The sequence below is a fragment of the Callospermophilus lateralis genome, chromosome 17, assembly GCF_048772815.1.
Source record: "Callospermophilus lateralis isolate mCalLat2 chromosome 17, mCalLat2.hap1, whole genome shotgun sequence".
In the NCBI taxonomy this organism is placed as follows: Eukaryota; Metazoa; Chordata; class Mammalia; order Rodentia; family Sciuridae; genus Callospermophilus; species Callospermophilus lateralis.
The window spans coordinates 2,369,343-2,390,586 of NC_135321.1; the positions used below are offsets into that span (position 1 = coordinate 2,369,343).

The 21,244-nt window shown below is 52.0% G+C and overlaps 1 protein-coding gene across 2 annotated transcripts in view; it reads left to right on the top strand.

Moving 5' to 3' along the window:
* Znf516 (zinc finger protein 516) overlaps positions 1-16,205 on the top strand; it is a 59,913-nt gene extending 43,708 nt beyond the window's left edge. Inside the window, exons 3-5 of one of the 2 annotated variants that reach the window (XM_076837006.2) lie at positions 5,207-5,314; positions 6,073-6,140; positions 12,341-16,205. In XM_076837006.2, coding sequence (XP_076693121.2) covers positions 5,207-5,314; positions 6,073-6,140; positions 12,341-12,400 — 236 coding nt within the window. In that variant the 3' untranslated portion in view covers positions 12,401-16,205. The remainder of the gene's footprint in view (positions 1-5,206; positions 5,315-6,072; positions 6,141-12,340) is intronic. The other variant, XM_076837007.2, reaches the window with a different exon arrangement.
* Positions 16,206-21,244: the final 5,039 nt, after the last annotated feature.

The window sequence follows — 21,244 nt, forward strand, 5'->3', positions numbered from 1 at the left end:
CTTGACCTGCAGTTTCTTAAAGTCGGTCAGTTTTTTAAATGGATCCAGTGCCTCAGATTCTTGGAAGTCAGAAGCACCGTTGGGGCCAGGCCCTGGGCTTAGGGGACCTGCCGAGAGGCCTCCCAGGCCTTGGCATGGCCATGCAAGTGGGCAGGGGTGCTGGCAGGAACGTGGGCTCACCTGCCGGGCACCCTGTGCGTGGAGCTGTGTGCCTCCCTGATCTGGGTTGCCCTTCTGGAGTGGAGTGACACTGAGTCTGCCTGCCCTCTGAGGAGGGCCCCCAAAGTGTTTCTCCAGGGGAGAAGTCTGAAGCGCTCTCCACTCCTGGGGTCTGCAGTGAGGGCCTTGGAGACTGGCCACTGTGCCTGTCCGATACTCCAGATGAGACTGAGGCTCCAGGCACACAGGGCCTGAGGCCTGCCATGCTGACCCTGCTAGCAGAGGGCCGCGGCTAGCACTGTCCTTTTCCGGGTGCAGTTAGGTGACTGGGGTCAGTCCCGTGTGGTCTTGTAGATGGCTGCTATTGGGGCAGTGCTGGTGTGTGGCTGGCCTTGGGTGCAGGCCACCCGTGGTTTTGAGGGTATGAGTTTCCTCTGAAGAGGAGCCTTTGGCACAGGGGAGAGGGCTGCCTTGCTGGTACGGCGTCTTGGCGGCTCCTCACCCCGTCCTCCTCTTCCTCCGCTGAGCTGGGTGTCTGTGCTGGGTCTTGACCACTTTCTCTTAGCCAGCCACACTCCTCGTTTAAGGAGCTGACGGCTGGGGGGCTAGGGTCAAGTATTAAAAGGCCCTGGAGCTCCCCGGAGCCAGGGAAAGACCTGTTGTTCTCATAGAACTGAAGTTAAGGTTTGAGATCTTCAGATGACAGAATTTGAAGTATGAGTAGCAACAAATGTTTTCCTTAAAAGTTAAAAAAAAAAAATGAATGGTTTTAAGGACTTTTTTTTTTTTAAGAAAGAGGTTGAATATTGATCTTTGCAATGTGAAAAATACTCAGTAGTCCATAGAGCAAATGTGTTTTTAGATTATTTATTCTTCTAATGTATACATTGAAACACAGGAATAAACCTGCAGGTTTATGGTCCTCAAGTTCATTCTGATTTTTTTTTTTTTTCCTTAAAGTTTTGGTACTGGACATTGAACCCACTCCTGGTTAACCACTGAGCCATATCCCTAATCCTCGCTTATATTTCAGTTAGGGATAGGATCTCACTAAGTTGCTTAGGGCCTTGCTGAATTGCTGAGGCTGGCTTTGAACTCGTGATCCTCCTGCCTCAGCCTCCTGAACCTCTGGGATGATTTGGGTTTCTTAAGGAAAAATGTTTTAGAATTTTTGGGCTTAAATACACGTATTAACTAGCGCATTTTTAGTATTCTACCTCCCAGCTTTGTAGAAGGGGCTGAGATGAGCTCGCCCAGGTCTCTATCAGTGTGCTTTGAAGTGCCGGCCAGCTTTAGGTCAAGTGCCCTGTGGAAGGACTGGCCGCCCTGGGGACTTGAGCTCTGCTTTCTCCAGTGGTGCCACATTCCTTGGGCTGCTGGCAAGCGGATCGGAGCTCTCCGTGACAGTCCTCTGGGCCCTTGGCCTGCTCTGTCCCTTCCAGAGTGAACATTTTTCCTTGAGCAGTGCGCCCTCTGGGGCTGGACCTTTTGTTTCTCCTTGTTTGTTAACAGTTTCTAAAGCGTGTAATGTGCATGCCGGAGGGAAGCCTGGCAGGCTTGGTGCGTCTGACCCCTGAGAGGTGAGCAGAGTGCGACGCTTCCTGCTGGCCTCTGCGTCTGCCGTGGGGTCTCAGGTGCAGAACAGCTGCACCATGGACGTGCCACCCAACACTGAACACACCTGAGGTTCTGCTTTCCACCTGCTTCTGCTCAGAAGCAAGGCCTGTGTGTGCGTGGGTGGAGGTGGGAGAATGAGGGTGGTTTTGAGTCGTATCGGGACGTGATCTCCTTCCTCCCTAGTCAGCGAGTCATTCTGGTTTACAGCCTGGGGGTGCCAATACTTTCTGACTCTTCTCTCATCCCCCGATGCGTTTGCTGTGTGTCTCCTACAGGTGTGAAGTCCACAGCTTCTCTGTAGGGGGCACCCACTGGACGCACAGCCATGGCAGCACCTGCAGGCAGGGTAGATGCCACCGCTGTGTGTGACATGGCTGAGGACGCCATGCGTGGTTGTGCCACGGGGTGGGTCCCCTGTGTGCAGAGAATGCACCGTGATGCTCCTCAGCCACCATGATGGTTAGGAAGCAGCTTCTCAGAGGAGTTCTGCATGGTTTTCCCTGATGATGCTTCTGTAGGATTGAGTCATCTGGGGGCCCCAGCACAAGAGGAAAGAAATGACTGTCCCTGTCTTCTTGGAAACATGAAGTGTAAAAGCCTCTGCATTTTCTGAGATCTGCTGCAGTGTGACCACCAAGTCTAGAAACATGACTGTAGCACAAGTGGTTCATTGATGCAGGAGTAGTAAAATACCAAGCCACCTGTGTCTCTCCAGACCGCAGGGCCTGCCTGTGTTGTATGATAATGTGGATTTCAGAGCAGAAATGTGAAGATAATGGAATGATGATTCAAAATAAAATAACACGGAAGGTCTTTCTTATTATAACTCTCAAAAAATCGCTCATACCAAGTACACATTAGCATGACGATCGTGTGTGCTCCCTGAGCAAGTTCCAACTCTGCATGTGGAGACTTGCTGGTCTCCCCGTGCGGGCGTGTTGCCTGTGATAGAAGCCATGTGATGAGGCCGTGTGTGCCCGAGGCTGGCTTGGGCCTTCTCTTCACTCTCCAGGTCACCTTCTGTGGGTCAGCGTGCTCAGACTGCTCACCTGCCAGTCATCAGTTCAGGTGAAGTGGCTGACCTTTTGGATGAGCTCACTGTTTTGGCCCAGGCTTAGCATGATGTCATTATCCACAGAGGACAAGCACCCGTCCTTCAGGAGTGGAGAGAAGGTGCTCTGGGAGATGCACGGCAGATCAGTGGTGGGCGTGCTCACGCACACGTGCTTTTTCACGAAGTTCAGGTGGGCTGTGGAAGCACTGATTTTCCTGTTGCTGATTAAGAAGTCATTTCCAGTTAAAATAGTTATGTAGAAAATGATGATGTCGCCATGTTGGATGTCGTGGGTGTTGGTGTCTGCTCATCCGTAGGTTGTGTGCAGCTCGTCGCTGGATCCTGCCCTTAGACGTTGTCCAGACTGTACCGAGGAAAACCCACAGGATCAGGGTGCTGGCTGCAGAGTGCAGACGGAGAAGCTGGGTGGGAGCGCAGTGGTTCTCTGGTGGAGCTTTCCTAAACAGGAACAAGGGGAAGGCCAGCACTCCTGAGCAGCTGAGCGTCAGTCAGTACTGGGCAGGCCGAGTGTGCCCCACAGAGGATGGGCAATCCCGGAAGCTTCCTCGGGGCGGGGGATGCAGCTCAGAGGCTGAACACCTGGCCAGTGCGCATGCGGACCTGGGTTTGCTCCAGCACTGGCAGGGGAAGGGCAGCGTTGGTTCGTGTGTTTTAGGCATGAACCCTTTGCAGACACAGGGTCTGCTGCTTTTCTCGGTTCCTGGGCTGCCACCCCCTTGGTTTCCCTGGCTTGCTTTCTGGGTTTCTAGTTAGATGCAGTCCCATTTGTGCATTTTTGCTTTGGCTGCCTGTGTTTTGGGGGTTATACGCAACAAACCATTGTCCAGACCAAAAGCCTTAGAATCGGGACCGTGAAGCAGTAGCATCATGGGTGCCCAGGACACCTGGGTGGCTCCCGCCTGAACCGCCACCGTCCTTCTATCATGAGCAGGCTCCTGTCCATGCTGGACAGTGGCCTGGGGCTGTAGATGAGTACTGGATAGAAGTTCTCTCCCTGGGCTTTCTCTGTTCCTGAGCAAGGCAGAGAGATGCCTTGGGCTTTGTGGGCAAGTTCTCAGATTTCTCTAAAAATCTTTCTCATGATCTGTCAAATAATAAACTGGACAAGGCTGGGCTTGAGGCTCAGTGACAGAGCGCTGGCCTAGCACATGTGAGGCACTGGGTTCGATTCTCAGCACCACATAAAAATAAATAAAGATCCATTGACAACTTAAAAAATATAAAAAAAAAAATTGGACAAGATCTACCTTGACATCTGTATACTGTGTTCCTAGTTCCCCAGTGTTATGTTGCCTAAGGTGACTTTAGGCTGTTTTTTGATCTGTGGAGCCACTCTGAATTGGGGCAGGAAAAGCAGGTTGAACACGGGCCTTACAGCCGGCTTCACTGTGGGTCTTCGTCTTCCTTGCATTAGCTTTCATAGTCAAACGTCAGACTTTAAGGCAGAAATGCTCACTAAATGATGGTCCTTTTAAGAATTTGTTGCTACAGGCCTGACTTTCTAGTTGGTGTCCCCTCCCTGGAGTTGAGTTCCCATGGGCACCCAGAGGCAGAGGGCAGATTCTTTGGAGCTGCTGTTACATGGAAAGCAGGCTTTTCCACAGCAAGAGCAGGGCAGGAAAGGGGCAGAGAGAGCAAACCCCGGCCCTTTCCTTTCCTCCAAAAGCCAGTGGAGTCTCTTTGGACCTGAGGAAACACAAGCCCAGGGCTCAGGTCCAGCGTAGTCAGTGATCTTCCAGGACAGCTGGGTCTTGTTACCTTTCACCAAAGCTCCTGGGCCACCACCGTGCTTGCCAGGAGCTGCCACCTCTTGCTGGCTGGCTTGGGGGGTCCCATTTGTCCCCTCTCTGCTGGGGCAGCCAGGAAGGAGAGTAGGGGTCTGGCTGCCAAGGGCCGTGCTCACTCAGGCAGGAGCCAGGGGCACTGCTGGGCTCTGGTCCTGGCCACTTCCTGTTGTCTGTATGCATCACCTCTGTCACGCCCTGTCACTCTCATTTGCCCAACAGACATGCCGCTTGACAGCTGAGTGGTGGTGGCCGTGCATCCAGCTGCTCAGAGCCACACGCCCACCACAGCCCAGCAGCCCAGTGGTGCCTCCTGGTCCCCATCCTGTCCTGGAAGCAGTTTTTAATTCCCTGTAATTTATGCACCCTGCAGTCCTGAGCATGCCTGGTCTGTCAGCCGAGCTGAGATGAAGGCTGGCAGTTGTCACCAGGGCCTGGAGGTGGCCTCCCACGCTGATGTGTTAGACAGACTAATGATGTTTTCCTCTTCCCCCCTCTTCCTACCCTCCCGACTCCTCACCTCCATGCCAACCACACCAAATGTGCCACGCCACGCCACGCCATGCCACAGCAGGGACACTGCGGACACAGGCTCGCCCAGGAGACTTCGTGTGTGTCGAATGCGGGAAGAGCTTCCACCAGCCAAGCCACCTCAGGGCCCATGTGCGGGCACACACAGGTACCACCGTCCCCGGGCAGCATGGTGTGGGGGCCGCGTCCACATGTGCGCAAGTGTAGACTGCAGTGCGAGCTCCTCTGTTCAGCACCTAAAGGATCTCCCTCTTTCTTTCATCCCAAGTTGCATGTGGTTTCACTTGAGATAAGGCTGTTTGAAATGTTCTCTTTTAATCAGAGTAGATGCTTCAGAAACGCATATGCTGATAATCACATTGTCCTCAGCACAAATGGAAATCGGAGTGCCCTTCCAGCCCAAACAGGGCCAGCCGTGGCCAGACTGGCTGGACCGTGGATAGGCCCAGAATCCTCTGGTTGGTCAGTGGTGTCCTGCAGAGCCCTCAGCCCTCTGCAGGGAGACCTGACGGGGCAGTAGACAGTGTCAAGACAGAGCAGGAGCCTTAGAGAGATGGGGTTGGCGTGCTTCATCAGGAGTGAGAAGGGCGCACCCGTAAGCAGCCTGATGCAAAGTGATGTGGGCCAGATGTTCAGTAATGCAGGAAGAGGGTCCCTTCACACACACTGGTAATGAGCGTTGTCAGTGAGGGCTTTCTTCTCTAGCAGAGTTGAATTAAAGAGGGCAGTGGCCCCAGGCAGCCATTATCACAGTCTCTTACTGTAAGTGTCACGGTAAATTGGTATTTTCCTGCCACAGGCTAGGCACTGGTGTCTTTTTGTGAGAGTGCTAAATCTGTAGTGGGCTCGTCAGCATGCATGCTCAGGAAGCTTGCCCATCTGCTAACGGACACCTTGTTTCCACAGTGGTGTTTGAGTGTGACGGTCCCCGAGGTTCCGAAGTTCACTCCGCCTCCACGGATGCTCCCAAACAAGTAGGTCCTACACATAATTGAGTGTTTGGGTTTCAGCGTGGTGTTGGGAGGTGCTTAATGGGACACCACCAGAGCACCAAGGGTGTTCCACGAGGGGAGTGGTGGTACTGCTGGCCTCATTCACAACCCGCCCTTGGACAGTCCCCAGGTGATGGGTGAACATCAAGAGGTCAGGGGCACAGGGCTGGGGGGCGATGGTGCTGGGGAGCAGTGGTGCTGGGGATCTTGGAAAACACTAGAAATTCACGCTATTTTTCCCCAAATGGCTGGAGTCTGAGTTCACTTGAGAGTGAATTACATTTAGCCTCCTTTACAAACACGTTTGTGCTTCTCTGTAGGGAGTGTTTGTGGTTAGCACGATGAGCGTGGTGTTTCAGGACTGTGTGCCTTGGTTCTTGTGCTGTGGGCATTGCTTGGCATGGCAACAGTGCATTAGGGTGCCTGTGTATGCGTGCATCCATGTGTGTGCCTGTGTACACCTGTGTGTGTGCACCTGTGCGTGTCCGTGTATGTGAGCACCCGTGTGGGCCCATGTATGCCTCTGTGTATGGGCACATGTGTGCATACGTGTGTGCCTGTGTTCACCTGTGTGTGCATCCATGTGTACACACCTGTTTGTACGTGTACCTGTGTGTACACATTTGTGTACAACTGTGTGCATGAGCACCCATGTGTGTCCCCTGTGTGTGTGCCCCGTGTGTATGCATCTCTGTGTGTGCCTGTGTGCTTGTGCTCCTGTGCGTACACCCATATGCACCTGTGTGCTTCTGTCAGTATGTGGCTCTCACACAGGGGCCAGTGGGTGAGCATAGAAAAGTGACAGAGCCCTGTGTGTGCCTGGTCCCCAGGGTTGCTCCACAGTGTCGGCAGGGCCCCGGGTGTCTCCTGTTACCTCAGGTAGGCAGAGGGCAGGTGCTCTCGGGCTCCGATCCCTTTTTTTTTTACCTCCCCTTGTCTTGTCTGCACATGTGCATTCTCTGTGCAATGTTCCTGCCCTCTGATAAGAAGACTCTGACTGCAGACTCTGCCCTGCGCACAGGTCAGCTTTCTTTCCCACAATAGAGGGGCCCGAGGTGTTCAGTCTGGGCTCAGTGAGCACACCTCTCAGGACCAGCCCCTAGGTTGGATCCCATATTCGAGGTCAGGGCCTCTTGCGGTAGCTCTGTCTTTCCTTTCCTTGACAGTGCTTTTGTTGACCCATTGCTGAACATTCTGGGTCAGTAAGAAAGCTCCATTTTCCTTGAGATACTTTGGAACTGTGTCTTTAAGAATTCCCATGGAGACTTGTGGGCCAGAATAATTGGAAAGCACATCAGTAGTGGGTAGAGGTTTAAATGTTAGGGTTCTTCTTTCTCACTCTGCAGTTCTCATTATTTACAGAAATTACAACTGCAGTGTGGCATAGGATCTGTCCTAGATGTCCCCAATGCTTTTGTAGCTATTCATGTGTAGAATGTGCCTCCTTATACTCATCAGCCTTTCCTCTTTGGGCTTGGAGTGCCCTACTAACATTAATTAATACTTAAATCAAATTCTTTTCCTGTGGGCTTATGAAGCTATAGATCATGGGGGCTTTCTTTTGGATCACATGATGCTGCGTACTCACGTAGTGATCGTATGCTGTGACACAAGATGACATACACTTTTACATTTACATAATAGATGCTCAATTGTCCAGTCGAAACAATCCTTGGAAATTGAGTTTTCTGGTCATCATGTATTCCCCCGTGAACGGGGTTTACTGGGTATCCACTGCAGGTCAAGCTGAGGCTGATGCTTTGCTTTTCCTGCTTCTGTGATTCTTAAGCTCCCATGCTTGGTTTAGACAAGGTCACAGGTGCATTGCCTCACAACAAGGGTGGAGGGTGGACATTCCCAGAGGAGAGCCCAGAATGTGAAAGACCTGAAATGGAAGAGTGTGATCTGTTGGAGGAGCTATCTGAGGGTGAGCAAGTGGGCAGAAGTGAGGGAGAAGGCTGTCCTCACTGGGACACGGAGTGTCCATGCTAGAGCAACGGGTGGAGGGCTGACATCTGCCGACCCAGCCTTGTGGACTTGTGGAGGTTCTGGGCAGGGGGCCGGGCAGCCATTTGCAGACTCTTGAGGTGAGCCCAGTGAGATACTGGGCAGCCCAGTTGGGGGGCTGGAGGAGGAGGGAAAATTCAAGAGAAACTGGGGAGGAGGTGGGGTGCAGGGGTCCTGGCTGCAAGGGAAGGAGAGCGATTGGGCCCACTCAGCGTTCTGAGTGAGGCAGCTACATGGGCCAGCCCCTTCCAGAGCCTGGAAGGAGAAGCAGGGTGGACCCATTTTCAGAGTAATTGTCAAGTTTGAGGTGGCTTTTGGATGAGAAAAAAGGGCATGTCCAGCAGGCAGGGATGCACTGGTTTGGATGGAAAGGAAAGATTCTAATGAGCCTCTTTCTGCTGGATAGCTGTCAGAACTGAGTTCATTCAGGGTCAGCCACTTCCATCCAGAGACCTGAATGGTGTGAAGTGTTAGGACAGCGGCCCTCTCACCTTGATGTCCCCTGGGTTTCCTTTCTGTGGAACAGTGAGGGCACACTTATTGGGCACAGTAAATGAAGAGGTGCAGCACCTGGCGTAGGCATGCATCCAGCCAGGTCTCCTCCCGAGTTGTTCTGGGAATGAGCTGTTTTCCTAGTAACCAGGGAGCACAGTGAGCAACATGCATGCAGGCACATGGGAAGCCACATCTGCACAGCCACCAGCAGGTACTAGGAACCTCCCCCAGGGCCTCTGGTCTCTGCTGGGTGTCCTTGCTTTCGCAGGGCCACCTGGGCTTGTGTGTGCACGTGCCTCATTTAAGAGAAGATTGCTAGTTGTTTGTAAAGGCAGGACACAAGGAAACCCAGCTTGGGAAGAGTTTTGTCTTCTGTCTTCCATTCATGCATCCAGCTGCTAATTGTGGTTCTCACAAGACCCCCAGTTGAGAACGGCTGTTGTTGGGTGTTAGGTGTCCAGCCACGGAAAACTGCCCGACTTTTCATGTTAGTGTTTTCTGAATTAGAAAATTCTAAGAAATCCTAGCACACCGATCTCTAGTGAGCTTCATGTGAATCTATGGAACTGATGTCACTAGTCCCAGGCCGGAATCCAAGTTCTTATCAGCACACATGAACTTTGAGGAAACATGACACAATGCCCTTTGCTGTGTGTCTGGGAGCAGTCTCTCTTCTGCAGCTGTCCCATGTGAGTCTCTTCCACGACAGGCCTGGACTTCCCCAGAGCGGCAGTGAATCCCACTGATGGGCAGGGTGTGGGATGGGCAGTTTAGCCTCTGGAGTTGAAGATAGGGTTTCCAGGAGGTAGCTCATGATCACTACCTCTTGCCTGGATATCTCACTCTTTTGAATTTGTGTGTGTGTGTGTGTGTGTGTGTGTGTGTGTGTGTGTGAAACTAGAAAAACTTAAACGTGTTTAGGCACTGGCAGCAAAGAGCCATCTTTGTTTGTGGGCACCTGTGGGCAGCTCCTCCAAACCAGTGGATGGATATCCTTGTCCACTGGGTGCCTTTCATATTTTTGTTGAAGACAGACCTGTCCACATGGACAGCCAATCCTGGAAGCCACATTCTCACAGAGAGGAGGTGTTTATACATACTGTCTCTTTAAGATGCTTTTCGTGTTTTCACACAATTGTGTGGTCACAGGATGCATTAGAAAGAACATGTTTTGAATGACCTGATGAGAGGAGGTGAGGTGCTCTGAACCTGTGAATGCCCAAGTAAAACTGGGAGGTTTGCTTACTGTTGCAGCAGTGAATTTCTTTAACATTATCATGTTGTCCTTAAACATTAGGGATTAAAATACTTTCTGAAACCAAGAAAGATGAACCTCTCATCCCACTGATTTTGGGTTTTAAAAGACCAAATTGACTATCGAAACATTGAGTCTGGTATTTTGATTTGTTTGAATTTCTTGCTAAAATTTAAATACTATGATTAGTAGTTTATTTCTTATTATTCTAAGTGTTATTTTAAAATAGTTAAGCTGGAGTAATAATTCCATTAATCGAAATAACAGCAAATGAAAAAATAAATGGCAACCTAACTTGTCTCATTTTTAACTATGGATATTATGCTGCAAGTTATGGAGAATCTTGTAGGTTGAGAATTTTGCAGGTTGAGAATCTGGTAGGTTGGTGTATTTGAAGATATATGTGATCTATTTTTAGTATCACTTTTAGGTTCTCAGCATCATATATATCACATTTCAAAATGAAGGTCATTTGTTTACATTTTTCTTATTCATAAAACCAAACGAGCATCTTAGGACTAGTTATTCATTTTCTCTATGTGCTTCCAAAAGTCATGGGCAGCACTGGCACCTTGTCACGAGCCCCTGCTGACCGGCTGTGTGTTGGGGAAGGTCTTGGTCCACAAGCTGGGCTGCGTGCTGGTCCCTGAGCCTGGGTATCCCATCTGCCTGTCTGATACAGGCCCTGTCCTGGAGGCTGAGCACCTCCACGCGTGGCTGGAGCACATTGGGCTTCTTTGCCAACACTTCATTGGCACATACCCATGACTGCATGTCCGTGCCCTCACCTCGGAAAGGAGGGGGAACCAGACCTCACGAGTTTCAGAAGTCAGTCTCTGTCCTGCAACGTGAGCAGCCCTAAGGAGAGTGTCAGCATCACTGAGAAGCTAGGGTCTGTGCCATTATTTTCCCTCCCAGGGGAAAATGCAGCTTGCATGTGGTCAAAATGTTACAGTGTGTCCACTTCATGAAGGTGTTTCTGGGGTTCTGTTGTTCTGTCTTCCATTTATTAAGAACCCTGCAAGACTGCTTTATTGAATAATAAGATGGTGGCCTCAGTGGATCAGTGGTCTAAAATGACTCTAAAATGAGGCATGGGAATGCATCTTTTCAATTATAAAGAGAAAACAGGATCTGGGCATCTGGGTTTATGGACACAACTTAATAGTCTTCTTGGGTTTATCCAAGCTTTGCAGACCTAAAATGAACATTTTAAAACTTCTGAGCCCTGTAGTTTAGCACCCCAGCCCCCTCTTCCATATCCTCTGTTGGGAGTTGTTGGTGCTCATTGTTCATACCTGATACTGTGTCCACTGCAAGTCTTTGTGGTCAGTGCAAAGGTGATTGAAGGCCAGTGCCTCCAGGGCTGCAGTCTGTACAAAGTGTAGACACACAGGACACTGTACATCCACATACATCTTCTCTTTGTGAATGTGCCCTGATAGGTCCTTCTGGGACCTACTGATGGTGAACGTCCCACCGAGCCCCCAAGATCTCTCCCAGCATGATACTGCTGTGCAAAAGTCACTGCAGGAAGTTCACGAGCTACATGAGGGAGTTTTATCACGTCCCCATTGATTTCTGCTTCCCATACCTCAGAGGCACTGCCATCCACACTCTGCCCCCACCCCAACCCCGCGTGTGTTTGCTGAGTATCTTCTGGCTTCCACCGTATGTCAACTGGCAGGTGTGATGAATGCAGACCAGCTTTAAGTAGCAGTTTTCTGAAACTGATAGCTCAAGAAGAGCACTCAATTTGTGATGTCTGCCAGAGCTGCCTTATGTCTAGGGTTCCGTTGGCATAACTGGAGACTGGAACTTTCTGTGAGTGTGGTGGTGTGTGTGCCTGTTAATTTCAAGCAGTCTGTTTCACTTCGTAAGTGTTTTAGTTGGATGTCACTATGGTGTGGTGAGATTAATCTCTCCATGTTGCTTTGTCCTGAGATGGCAAGTGCCACTACTCACATGGTGGCACTTCAGATGTCACTTGTGAGTGCTGCAGGCTCATAATCACACTTGCTTTTACCTTGCGGTTCACCCTAGGATACCACTGCTATTTTTCCAACATGGTAATTATTTACAGAAATTGGTGAAAGCTCTCTCAGGTTCTGACAAACCTACCTGTATGGATGGCCTAGTCGGAGCCATGGGACTGTCATTCCCCCTGGAGTGCTGCCTCCCAGGGCTCCCCACCTCCCCTCCTGCCCCCTTCAGCCTCTTCTCCAGGGCCAGTTGGTTCACCACTTCCTGCAGTCGGTGTGTGCGAACCCTGGAGGAGTCCAGTGAGTCTGGCAGAATCGCTGGGAAGGGTCTGGAGCTGCAGTCGGGCTTTGGCCTGGGAGTGGCCTGGGAGTGAACCTGAACCAGAAGGCTCCAGGAGGGAGGAGGAGGAACTGAGCCGCTCTGTTCTCTTTTTCTCTTGCAGGGGGGAGACCACGCCCACTCCGGCGCTGCGCAGACCCTGCCCCTCAGGAAGGGAACCTAGGACGCCCGCGCCCCGCGCGCCCCCTGGCGGCCCTCGGCGGTGTCCTCCCAGACGTCCTGGCTGCCTCCCCGCTGCGTCCCTGACCATCCAAGGAGGAGCTGGAGGCCTCCCGACCAGACACCTCGGCCGGAGCCACTGCACTGCAGCGGAGCCTGGTGGCGAGGCCTCTCCCCGCTGAGGCTTAGGAAGCGAAGACGCCCAGCCTGGAGCCCATGCAGGCCGCGCCTCTGCCGCCCTCCGGCCACCGCCCGCTGGGCGAGCAGAGGTGCAGCGGGCACGCGGGCTCCAGCGGGGCTCCAGCGGGGCTCCAGACGTCCGCGGCCTCCGAGACAAGATTGAGACACTGGAAAAAAAGAAACTTGTGTGTTGGACGGAGCAGAGAAGCTAAGCACTGTAGTTGGAGCCCAGAGCTCAGCGGGACTGTCGCGTGGTGTCAGGGTGGAGGTGCAGCCGAGGTCGAGGAAGCGATACTACTGCCTCTCCGTGTCTTAGTGGGTGTGGACAGTAGAGAACACGGGAAGGAGGTGGCCTTCAGGTGCCGTGGAGATCGGGTGCGGTGCAGAAGGGGTGAAGGATCCCCACCGCGCAGAGGTCCGCCCCTACCTGCAGGCGGATGCCTGCCTGCGAGCGCGCTCTGCCCACCTTCCTGCAAGTCCAGCGAAGGAAGCACGTCTGTCCGCGGGACGGGGTCGCGCTGCTCTGGGAAGGAGAGCTAGTGGGACACGAGGACAAGCAGGCTTCTTTGTTTAACTCAGGACCTTTTTGTAACAGGGCTACATTCTGCAAACTGCTCACAGAGGAGGGCTGCACGTCTTAACCAGTTACCTAGCCACTGAGTCCTCCCAGTCTGGGCCTGTTGTAGTAATGGCAGAAGAACCCCTGAGCAGAGGGGGCCCTCAGCACTAGGGTGCCGGGCTCCGCGACCTTCTGCTCCCCACCCCACCTCTCCCCTGCACCACCCCAGCAAGTAGGTGTCTTTCCTCTTGGGCCTGGTGACCTCCACAGGGCAAGGAACGGCTCCCGGCCAGTGGGGGTCACCAGACTGCAGGTGGAGACGCTCTATATACCTCTTCCTCGTGGTGCACAGCGAGGGTTGGTGGTGGGGGTTCGGCCCGCGACAGAGGACCTTAGACCATGCAGTGTACGCATCTTAATCGTATTTCACAGATATAAATATTTTCTTTTCCTATTGCCGTGACACTATGTGTGATGGTAATATTTCTGAAAGTTTCAGATTTTTGCACATATGATTTTATGCATTATCAAAAGTTACTGCTGCCTTGAATGAAGATGTTCTGTGAAATTTTTTGCAAAAGCTTTACTAGTTTTTTTTAATTGTGAAATTTTGTAAAGGCAGGAAATGGATTAAAATGAGCATGCTAAATATATTTTTCAAAAAAAGCAATAATTTTACATGTACAGAAATTATCCTAACCTTTAATACTGGTGAGAGCAACAGTTTACTTAATACAGTAATGGATTAGTGCAGTTTTTGTAGAAAATGGGCTTCTGATACAAAGACTTTGTTTAAACACACACACACTCCCAAAGTGTGCTTTCCTGTTCTAATGATTTGTTGGATTATTATATTATTATTATTATTATTTTATTGTTATTGTTAGTTAATGTTTGGGTCTGGATTCTATTTGTTACTGAGTTTAAATTACTTGACAGTTGAGGTGGCGGCCACACTTGCAGACAATGCAACGTAACTGCTAGCTTATGTATATCTATCTATATTATTTTTTTTTACTTATTTTTTCCTGATAATATTACACAGATATGTATGGGAATGATCTGTCTTGGTGTGCTTAGGAATGTCCGCGCGCACGTCGCACGACATCGTGGGGTGTTCTGGGAAGTTACTTGGAGTGAGGTGCTGAGGTGCCTTCCTCTGTCCACCTAAGATGTCAGAACACCCTTCTGTTGGTTTATGTCTGATCATTTTGATAGTTTCCCCAAAGTGATCATTTCTGCGTTTCCTTGGCTTTTATTTTCTTGGCTGAAAGTAAACGGTGACAGGGACGTTTAGGGACTAGCGGTCTGGTCCTGTCTGTTCTCTGTGTTTTAGTTATTAAAAGACCTTCTGTACCCAAAGTGACACACAGGTGTCGTCTGCATTCTTCCTGTTTCAGAGCGACCTGGGAAAGCGCAGATTCACCCGACCTCCTGCCCAGTTGGTCTGGGGGCAGAGGGGTGAGCCTTCCCGCTGTGGGAGGGTGGCCTCTGAGTCTGGCTCCTGGGAGAGCAGTGTGAGGACGGCGGGCTCCAGGCCCTCTGCCTGGCCCCCACTGTGTCCCCCACCACCTGGAGGGCTGGCTCCTTTCTTCCTCTGATCATCAGTATTGTATTGGTTTGTGAGTTTGTTGATGTCAGTTCAACCATAGTATTTAATATGATTTATGATTTCTTATTTATTTAGCCACTGTGTTTTGATCCACTTCTCTGAATGATGGTCTCACACGTTACGCTTCTAAGTCGCCTCTGACTGTTAAACTCTCTACTACCTCTGCTGTCTGCCGTCTCCTTGTGTCCTAACAGATTTACAGTATTGGTCTCGTGTGGCTTGGACAACAAAGGGTTCAGCTGTCCACCCTGCCCTGACCCGTGTGCTTGCTGCTTCCTGGCTCTGCTTGCCTGACCAGCTTTACCCACCACCTTCTCCCTGTCACCTTCCTCCTCCTCGCTCACATCTCCTCCTCCTCTCTGAATTCACATAACACACAAATGATGAGCTTCTAAAAATCCTTCAGGTTATTCACTCATAGTCCTTAATTCAAAGAATGAACATTTAAGTCCTCCCCAGTGCAGATGCTGATTGTCTCTCTGGGGAATTGACCGCTGTACCTGTCCACGTTTCTTCCTAGAGAGGCTTGTTGTGATCTTAGGTGGGTGCATTTCACCCTTGTCAACTCAAGACAGATTTTGAAGCCAAGTGGATTTTTCCTTTTTGGTTCTAAAAAGTATTAAATATTTTAAGATGTGCCCCCGATATTTACTTATTTATTTTTTAACCCAAGGGAAACACTGGTTTTTTAAAAGTAAGGTGCTCTAGGAAACAGCAGCTGGGAGCTGCAGGGGTCACTTGGTAGGACGAGGCCCACTGATGCTGTAACAGGCTTGTTACCCTGCACCTTCTGCCTGGCCTTGGGGCCGCCCTGCTGGGTGCGGGACCCAGGCATCTCTATAAGGCACATGGAGGTCTCAGGGCCTCACACCTCTCAGGGTGCAGCAGGTGGCAAGCCCAGTTTCTCTGGGGCCTCTCGGGTGGTGATTCTGGTCATTTTCTGTTCTTTCAACCAGAAGAGCAAGTGCAGTTGATGGGGCGATTGGGGTGTCTGCCAGATCAAAGGGAGTGGGTGCAGTCCTGTCTGTAGGGAGGAGAGCACCCCTGTATTTACAGCCAGAGGCTTCTCCAGCACCCCTCCAGATGGAGAGCCCACCCGACCAGCCGAGGCTCCCCTAGACAGACAGGAGGCTGCTCTCGGGGCTTCCCCCTTTCCGCCCGGACAGTATCTGAAGGAGCGTTTGTGTTTTACTGCTTTTAGCTTTAGTGACTTATAATTTGCAGATATTTTATTCACTGAGCAAGAAAAACAGAGATCGCAGGTGAGGACTTGGGGCAGTGATGAGGTCCTTGTCTGCCGAGGTCCACACACTCCAGAGCCCTGACTCGCCTCCGGGGAGTGACCCACCCAGGGCCACCCAGCAAGGGAAACGTCCATTCTTCATCAACTTCCTAACTGTACTTTGAGACAGTAAAATGCAAAAGACCATAGAATTTGTATTTCTTTTTTTAAAATACGATTTATAACATTATATTTTGTACTCTTTATATTAGAATTTGTAACTAGATTGCTGTATTTAACTCTATTTCTGAAAAAGTAATTCAGTGTTTCAGTTGTGTGATAAAAATATTTAGATAAAACATATTCATTCTATTGGAATTTGAAATAAATAAAGACATCTTGGAGTTCTTGAGATTTGTAAGACCTTTTACCCTGTTTGAGAAGGTGGCTTAAGTCATTCAACAGCCGGGGTTATTTATTTTTGTTGGCTGAATATAACGAGACCAAAGTGTTAATAATGGTCCTTATTTATATCAACGTAGTAGTTCTAGGATGATTTGGAAGATATTCATCTAAAGAGATGCCAGAAGATCCAGTGTGATTTCGAGTCCTCCGTGGCCTGCAGGAGATGTGTGTGCTCTGAGGGAGGAGGCTTGCTGGCCTCTTCTCCCCGCACACCTCCCAGCACCCCTCTCTGCCTCTCAAGCACACGGGGCTCTGGTGCCACTTGCAACCCCCAGGGGCCACGTGGGAGTGGACATGAACATGGTACAGAATCGGCCATCCCTGAGTAAGACCAGTGTACCAGAAGGTGGGCTCCCTGGGGCTGCTACTGTGCTCTGCTGTGGTTTGCTGACTTCAAAAGCAAGGTGTCAGGCCATCGGGGCAGTGACACTACTAACCGAAAAAAATAGCCTGTGTTGAAGTTAAAGATGCTTGTGTCTCTGGGTGGAGGAGAGGAGAAAGGGGAACCTGAGCATGGCTTTCTACACAATCCTGGGTAGAAAGTTCCAGTGTGGACTGTGCCCGGTCCTCTGTGTGGCAGGGAGCCCTGGGCGTGTCCCTGCTCCACTGAGATGAGTTGCTGTTTGAGGGATTTTTTGAGAGGCCCTGGATCATGCAGACTGCAGCACAGCTCAGGAAAACTGTGCGACCCCCGTCTTTAGAGCCCCACCTGATAGTTGCTGGCTCCTGGAAGAGGGAGATGCCGACGAGGACATGTCAACCAGATTCCTTAAAGGCAGCCGCTTGGCCAACTCACATGACGGCACCTGTGCCGGGCCCGACCCTGGCTGGACCTGTGTCCTTCCCCGGGACTTCCCCAGGGACACTAACGTTTCTGTGTTCACGCCCCAGACACTCAGTCCCACCCCGGGGTGTTGACAGGCTGCCCCACTCCTCCCCAAGACAGCAGCCCCCCACCTCCTGTGCCCTCACCTCCTGTCCACCTCCTGATGGTCAGGTGGTGAGGGCAGGACGAGCTCCGAGAGCCCCCAGCCTGAGCTGTTGGGAATCGGATGGAGGGCCAGGTTGAGAGCTCACTGTGTGAGGTGGATGCAGGACCTGGGTGTGGCCCAGGTCTCACACAAGTGTGCACACGTAATAGCTGTAGAACACTGCAGTGCACCCATGGGTCTGTGACACACCCGCGTGTCCCCCTGATCCTGGGTGGTCTGCAGGCAACGGGGGTGCAGTGCAGGTCTGCGTTACTGATGTTCACAGTCTCGCCTTCATGAAAACAAGGTGGATCTATTCAAGGGACCAGCAAAACTACCAGAAGAGCCATGGAGTGCCCTGGGTTTCCCAGGCCTGCTTTCCTCACGGTCAGCTGGTTCATGAAGCCATAGCATGGATCCAAGGGAGGGGAACCCTGTGGGAATCTGGAGCGTGTAACGGGCACACGGTGCTCTGGCCCCATTCGAGGAGAGGAAAGGAAGTGAAGGTTCCTTGCAGTGAGGCCGAGGCGGGAGGGGAGCTGCCCTGGGTGGCTTGGACCCCGTGATTTTAAGCTTCAGGATTATTGCTCTGGGTCAGTCTGGCCCCAGGAGTCCCAGGGTGAGGTGGCAGCACCCAGAGCTGGCTCTCCGATTCCCAGCTGATGTCTCCTGAGCGTCCCCATGTGGCGGGAGGACTGGCTCACGTCCGTTTCTCACCTCACCTCTCAAAGCCCCCCCTCCACGTGGCCTCAGTGGCCTTAGGTTTCAGCTTGAGTCTAGGGATGGACCTCAGACCATAGAAAACGCTCCTTTTTCCTCAACTGGAGCAGACAGGAGGTCCTCCTTCAAGCCCATTTCCTTGATAGTGGTGGGGCCTTGGCTTGGTGGCCCACAGTGTCCACTGGCATAGAGTGAGGCAGCTCTGCCTCTGTGTCCTGCCTGGCAGAAGGACAGCTTCTGGGCCTCTTCACGGCCTCCACCTTGGGCTGTGCCGAGCTCCCTTCTGGGCATCCGCTGAAGGGGATCTTGAGGCCAGACAGACTGTTTCCAGGACAGGGTCATTGGGTCAGAAGACTGGTGGCCTTGGAGAAAGGCTCACTACTCTGTAAGCTGTTGTGAAATGTCTGGGCCACCGTGGGCCTTCGGAAACTCTGGGCGCAGACCTGAGCTGTGTGCTGGCAGGCTGCTGCCTGTGCAGAACTACCCTGGGAGGTGACCAGCTCCAACTCCACTTCCTGATCATTTCTGAAGACTACAGTATTATAATCCTTGTTCAGGGAACCAGAGAAACATGTAAATCTCACCTTATTGAAAGACTTTCTTAAAAATCATAAAAATCGTGCAGAAGGTTTTTGGTGATGTAAATCTGGCTAATGAGTCACATGCTGTGTGCTGTGTGTTGGGTCTGCCCAGGAAAGAGAACACCATGGAACCTGCGATCTGTACTCACAGCAGAAGAGCGAGGACCATGGGCCCAATCCAGAGGGAGGTGGGTCCTGGTGAGGATGTAGGTAGAAGAGGGATGGGGTCCACCTGGGGCAGAGGTCATGGATACAATAAAATCAAATGACTGCGTGTCACCAGGAGCAGGTGACGTCAACTGAAGCCTTTGCTGAAATGAATTGGGGTGGTCTCCTGGAATTGAAGTGATTTGCCTCTGACATTCACACTGACCCTGCTTGGGTGGTTTCCAATGAGATCTCCATGTGGGAGAGAAAAGTGGCTTTGGAATTTCTGGAAGGGAACGTCTAAAGGGCAGGACTGGGAGTTACCCTGGTGTATGTAGAGCAGGTGAACTGTCGGGTCTGCAGGGACATTGCCATGATGCTTGATGATGTTACTTGGGAGTGAAACAGCAGAGCCTCCCAGCTGCCCAGATACAGGGGTGGTGTGGGGGGAGCAGGGGCAGCACAGCAGCTGGCCACATGTGGTTGGGAGGGAGGGAGTGTGAGCCATTGAAATTCAGGGAAGCAGAGAAAAGCCAGGGTGGGTGACAGAGTGACCGAGGGACACATAAACCTGAGACAGGCCCGGTGAGAAGGTGTAGTTGGGACACAGCTGAGAGGAAGTCCGTAGGAAGGTCATGGTGGACCCTGGTGTGTGCGGCAGTGACCTTGGTGCAGCTCAGGAGACGTGGCTCTAAGCCTCAAGGGGGAGAGAAACAGAACAAAAACTGCCATCTCAAAGGCCGCTCTGTGCCGAACTCGATGCTCACCGTGTCTCGTGTGGTCTCGGTGCTGCTCGAGGCAGACGTTGAGAACTCCCTGGTACAGGAGAGAAGTCCACGTCCCGAGGGCACTGCGAGTCCAGGTGTGTGGGCCTCCGGACCTCTGCTCCTTGACCTGGTGGATGTGGTGCCCAGGTCACATGTGGCTGCCCCCCACGCTGATCCCACTGGTCCCAGCACCCTGCCAGGTGGGGGGAAGGTGCTGTCTGCCTGCTCTGCGTGTGGGCTGGGCCATCCCTGGATCAGAACCAGGGACTAGGGCACGGAGGCTCCCCCGAGTTGCCCTGGTGCGAGTTCAGGACTGGCATGGGGCAGGGAGGCCGGGATTTCTGCTGGCCTGGGGTGAGGCCCAGGGGCCTGCCGTGGACCTGAGCATCCACCGGCCTCTGTCTCCCAGTCTCTCTCTCCTCCAGCGCATCCTCCTGGCTCCTCTGGACATGCTCAAGGCACCCCCCACCACACGTCGGCCACATGCGACCCTTCTGGGCCCTGGGCTCCTCCATATCCTCCAAGGCCGGCCTAAAGCACCTGCCATCCCAGTCTTCCTGCGGGCGCCCACCCTGTGTCCCCGTGTCACCAGCTGAGGGGTCATTAGCCACATTTTATTCTGGCTTTTCTGTGGAAAGTCCCACCTCGCAGGTGCTGCCCACGCACAGACACCACAGCTGCGGCGGTTCCTGGCTGGCCTTTACTGTTTGCCCTGGTGTCTCACGCTGTCCAGCGACTCCACGCTGCAGTCTTCCCACGCACCTCCCAGTGATTGACACGTCACAGCCCTGGAAGTGCGGCATCCCCTCCCTCGCGCCTCCAGCCACAGCTCCTCTCTTCGGTGACCACCTCGTCTTTGTGCCTGTCCCTATGTTGCCACCATGGGAATTTTCTGGATCCCGTGTTAGATCATTTCACACCCTTGATGGAAATCTTTCACTGATTCTCCATCACCTTCAGGAAAACTCCCACCCCCTTGTGCTGTGGAAGTCTTTGCCTTTGGTGTCCACAGCTGCCCATGGACACACGGGACCAGGCCGTTTGCATTTCCTAAAGGTGCTGGCTCCTGTTGACCGACTTTGCCTTTCTTCTGCCCCATACTCGAGCCCAAGACACAGATCTGTGCTGACTGCGCCCTCCTCCGGCACCTCGTCTCTCCTGTCCCAGAGTGGACACATACGTCCCCTCTGGCTTCCTCTGCACAGCAGGTGTATCTGTGTATCTTGCACTTCTCACATCAACCCCGAACAACCCTGTCCGTAGTCTCCCTGAGGACTGCGTTCCACCTCCCACTAGGACGGACATGTTCATTTCACCTCCATGGTCTGCCTGGCCAGGCCATGGTGAACCCCAGGGCAGGCCTCCTGAAGGTGCACGGGCCACCATGCACTGCTCAGCTTCTGCTCACAGGGCAGGTTAACTTATGGCTGCAATTTGCAAAGTGTAATGTAACACATGGATGTGGGTTGGAATTAGTTACAATGTTTCCTTGAATCCTATAAAATTATCAGCAGGTAGCATGATCTTCAGATGCCACCTTTAAGAAATACTGTTGCACTTATAAATCAGGATTTTCTAATACCTATGACATGTGAAACCTAAGTTGTCCTTTGTTGAGAGTTTT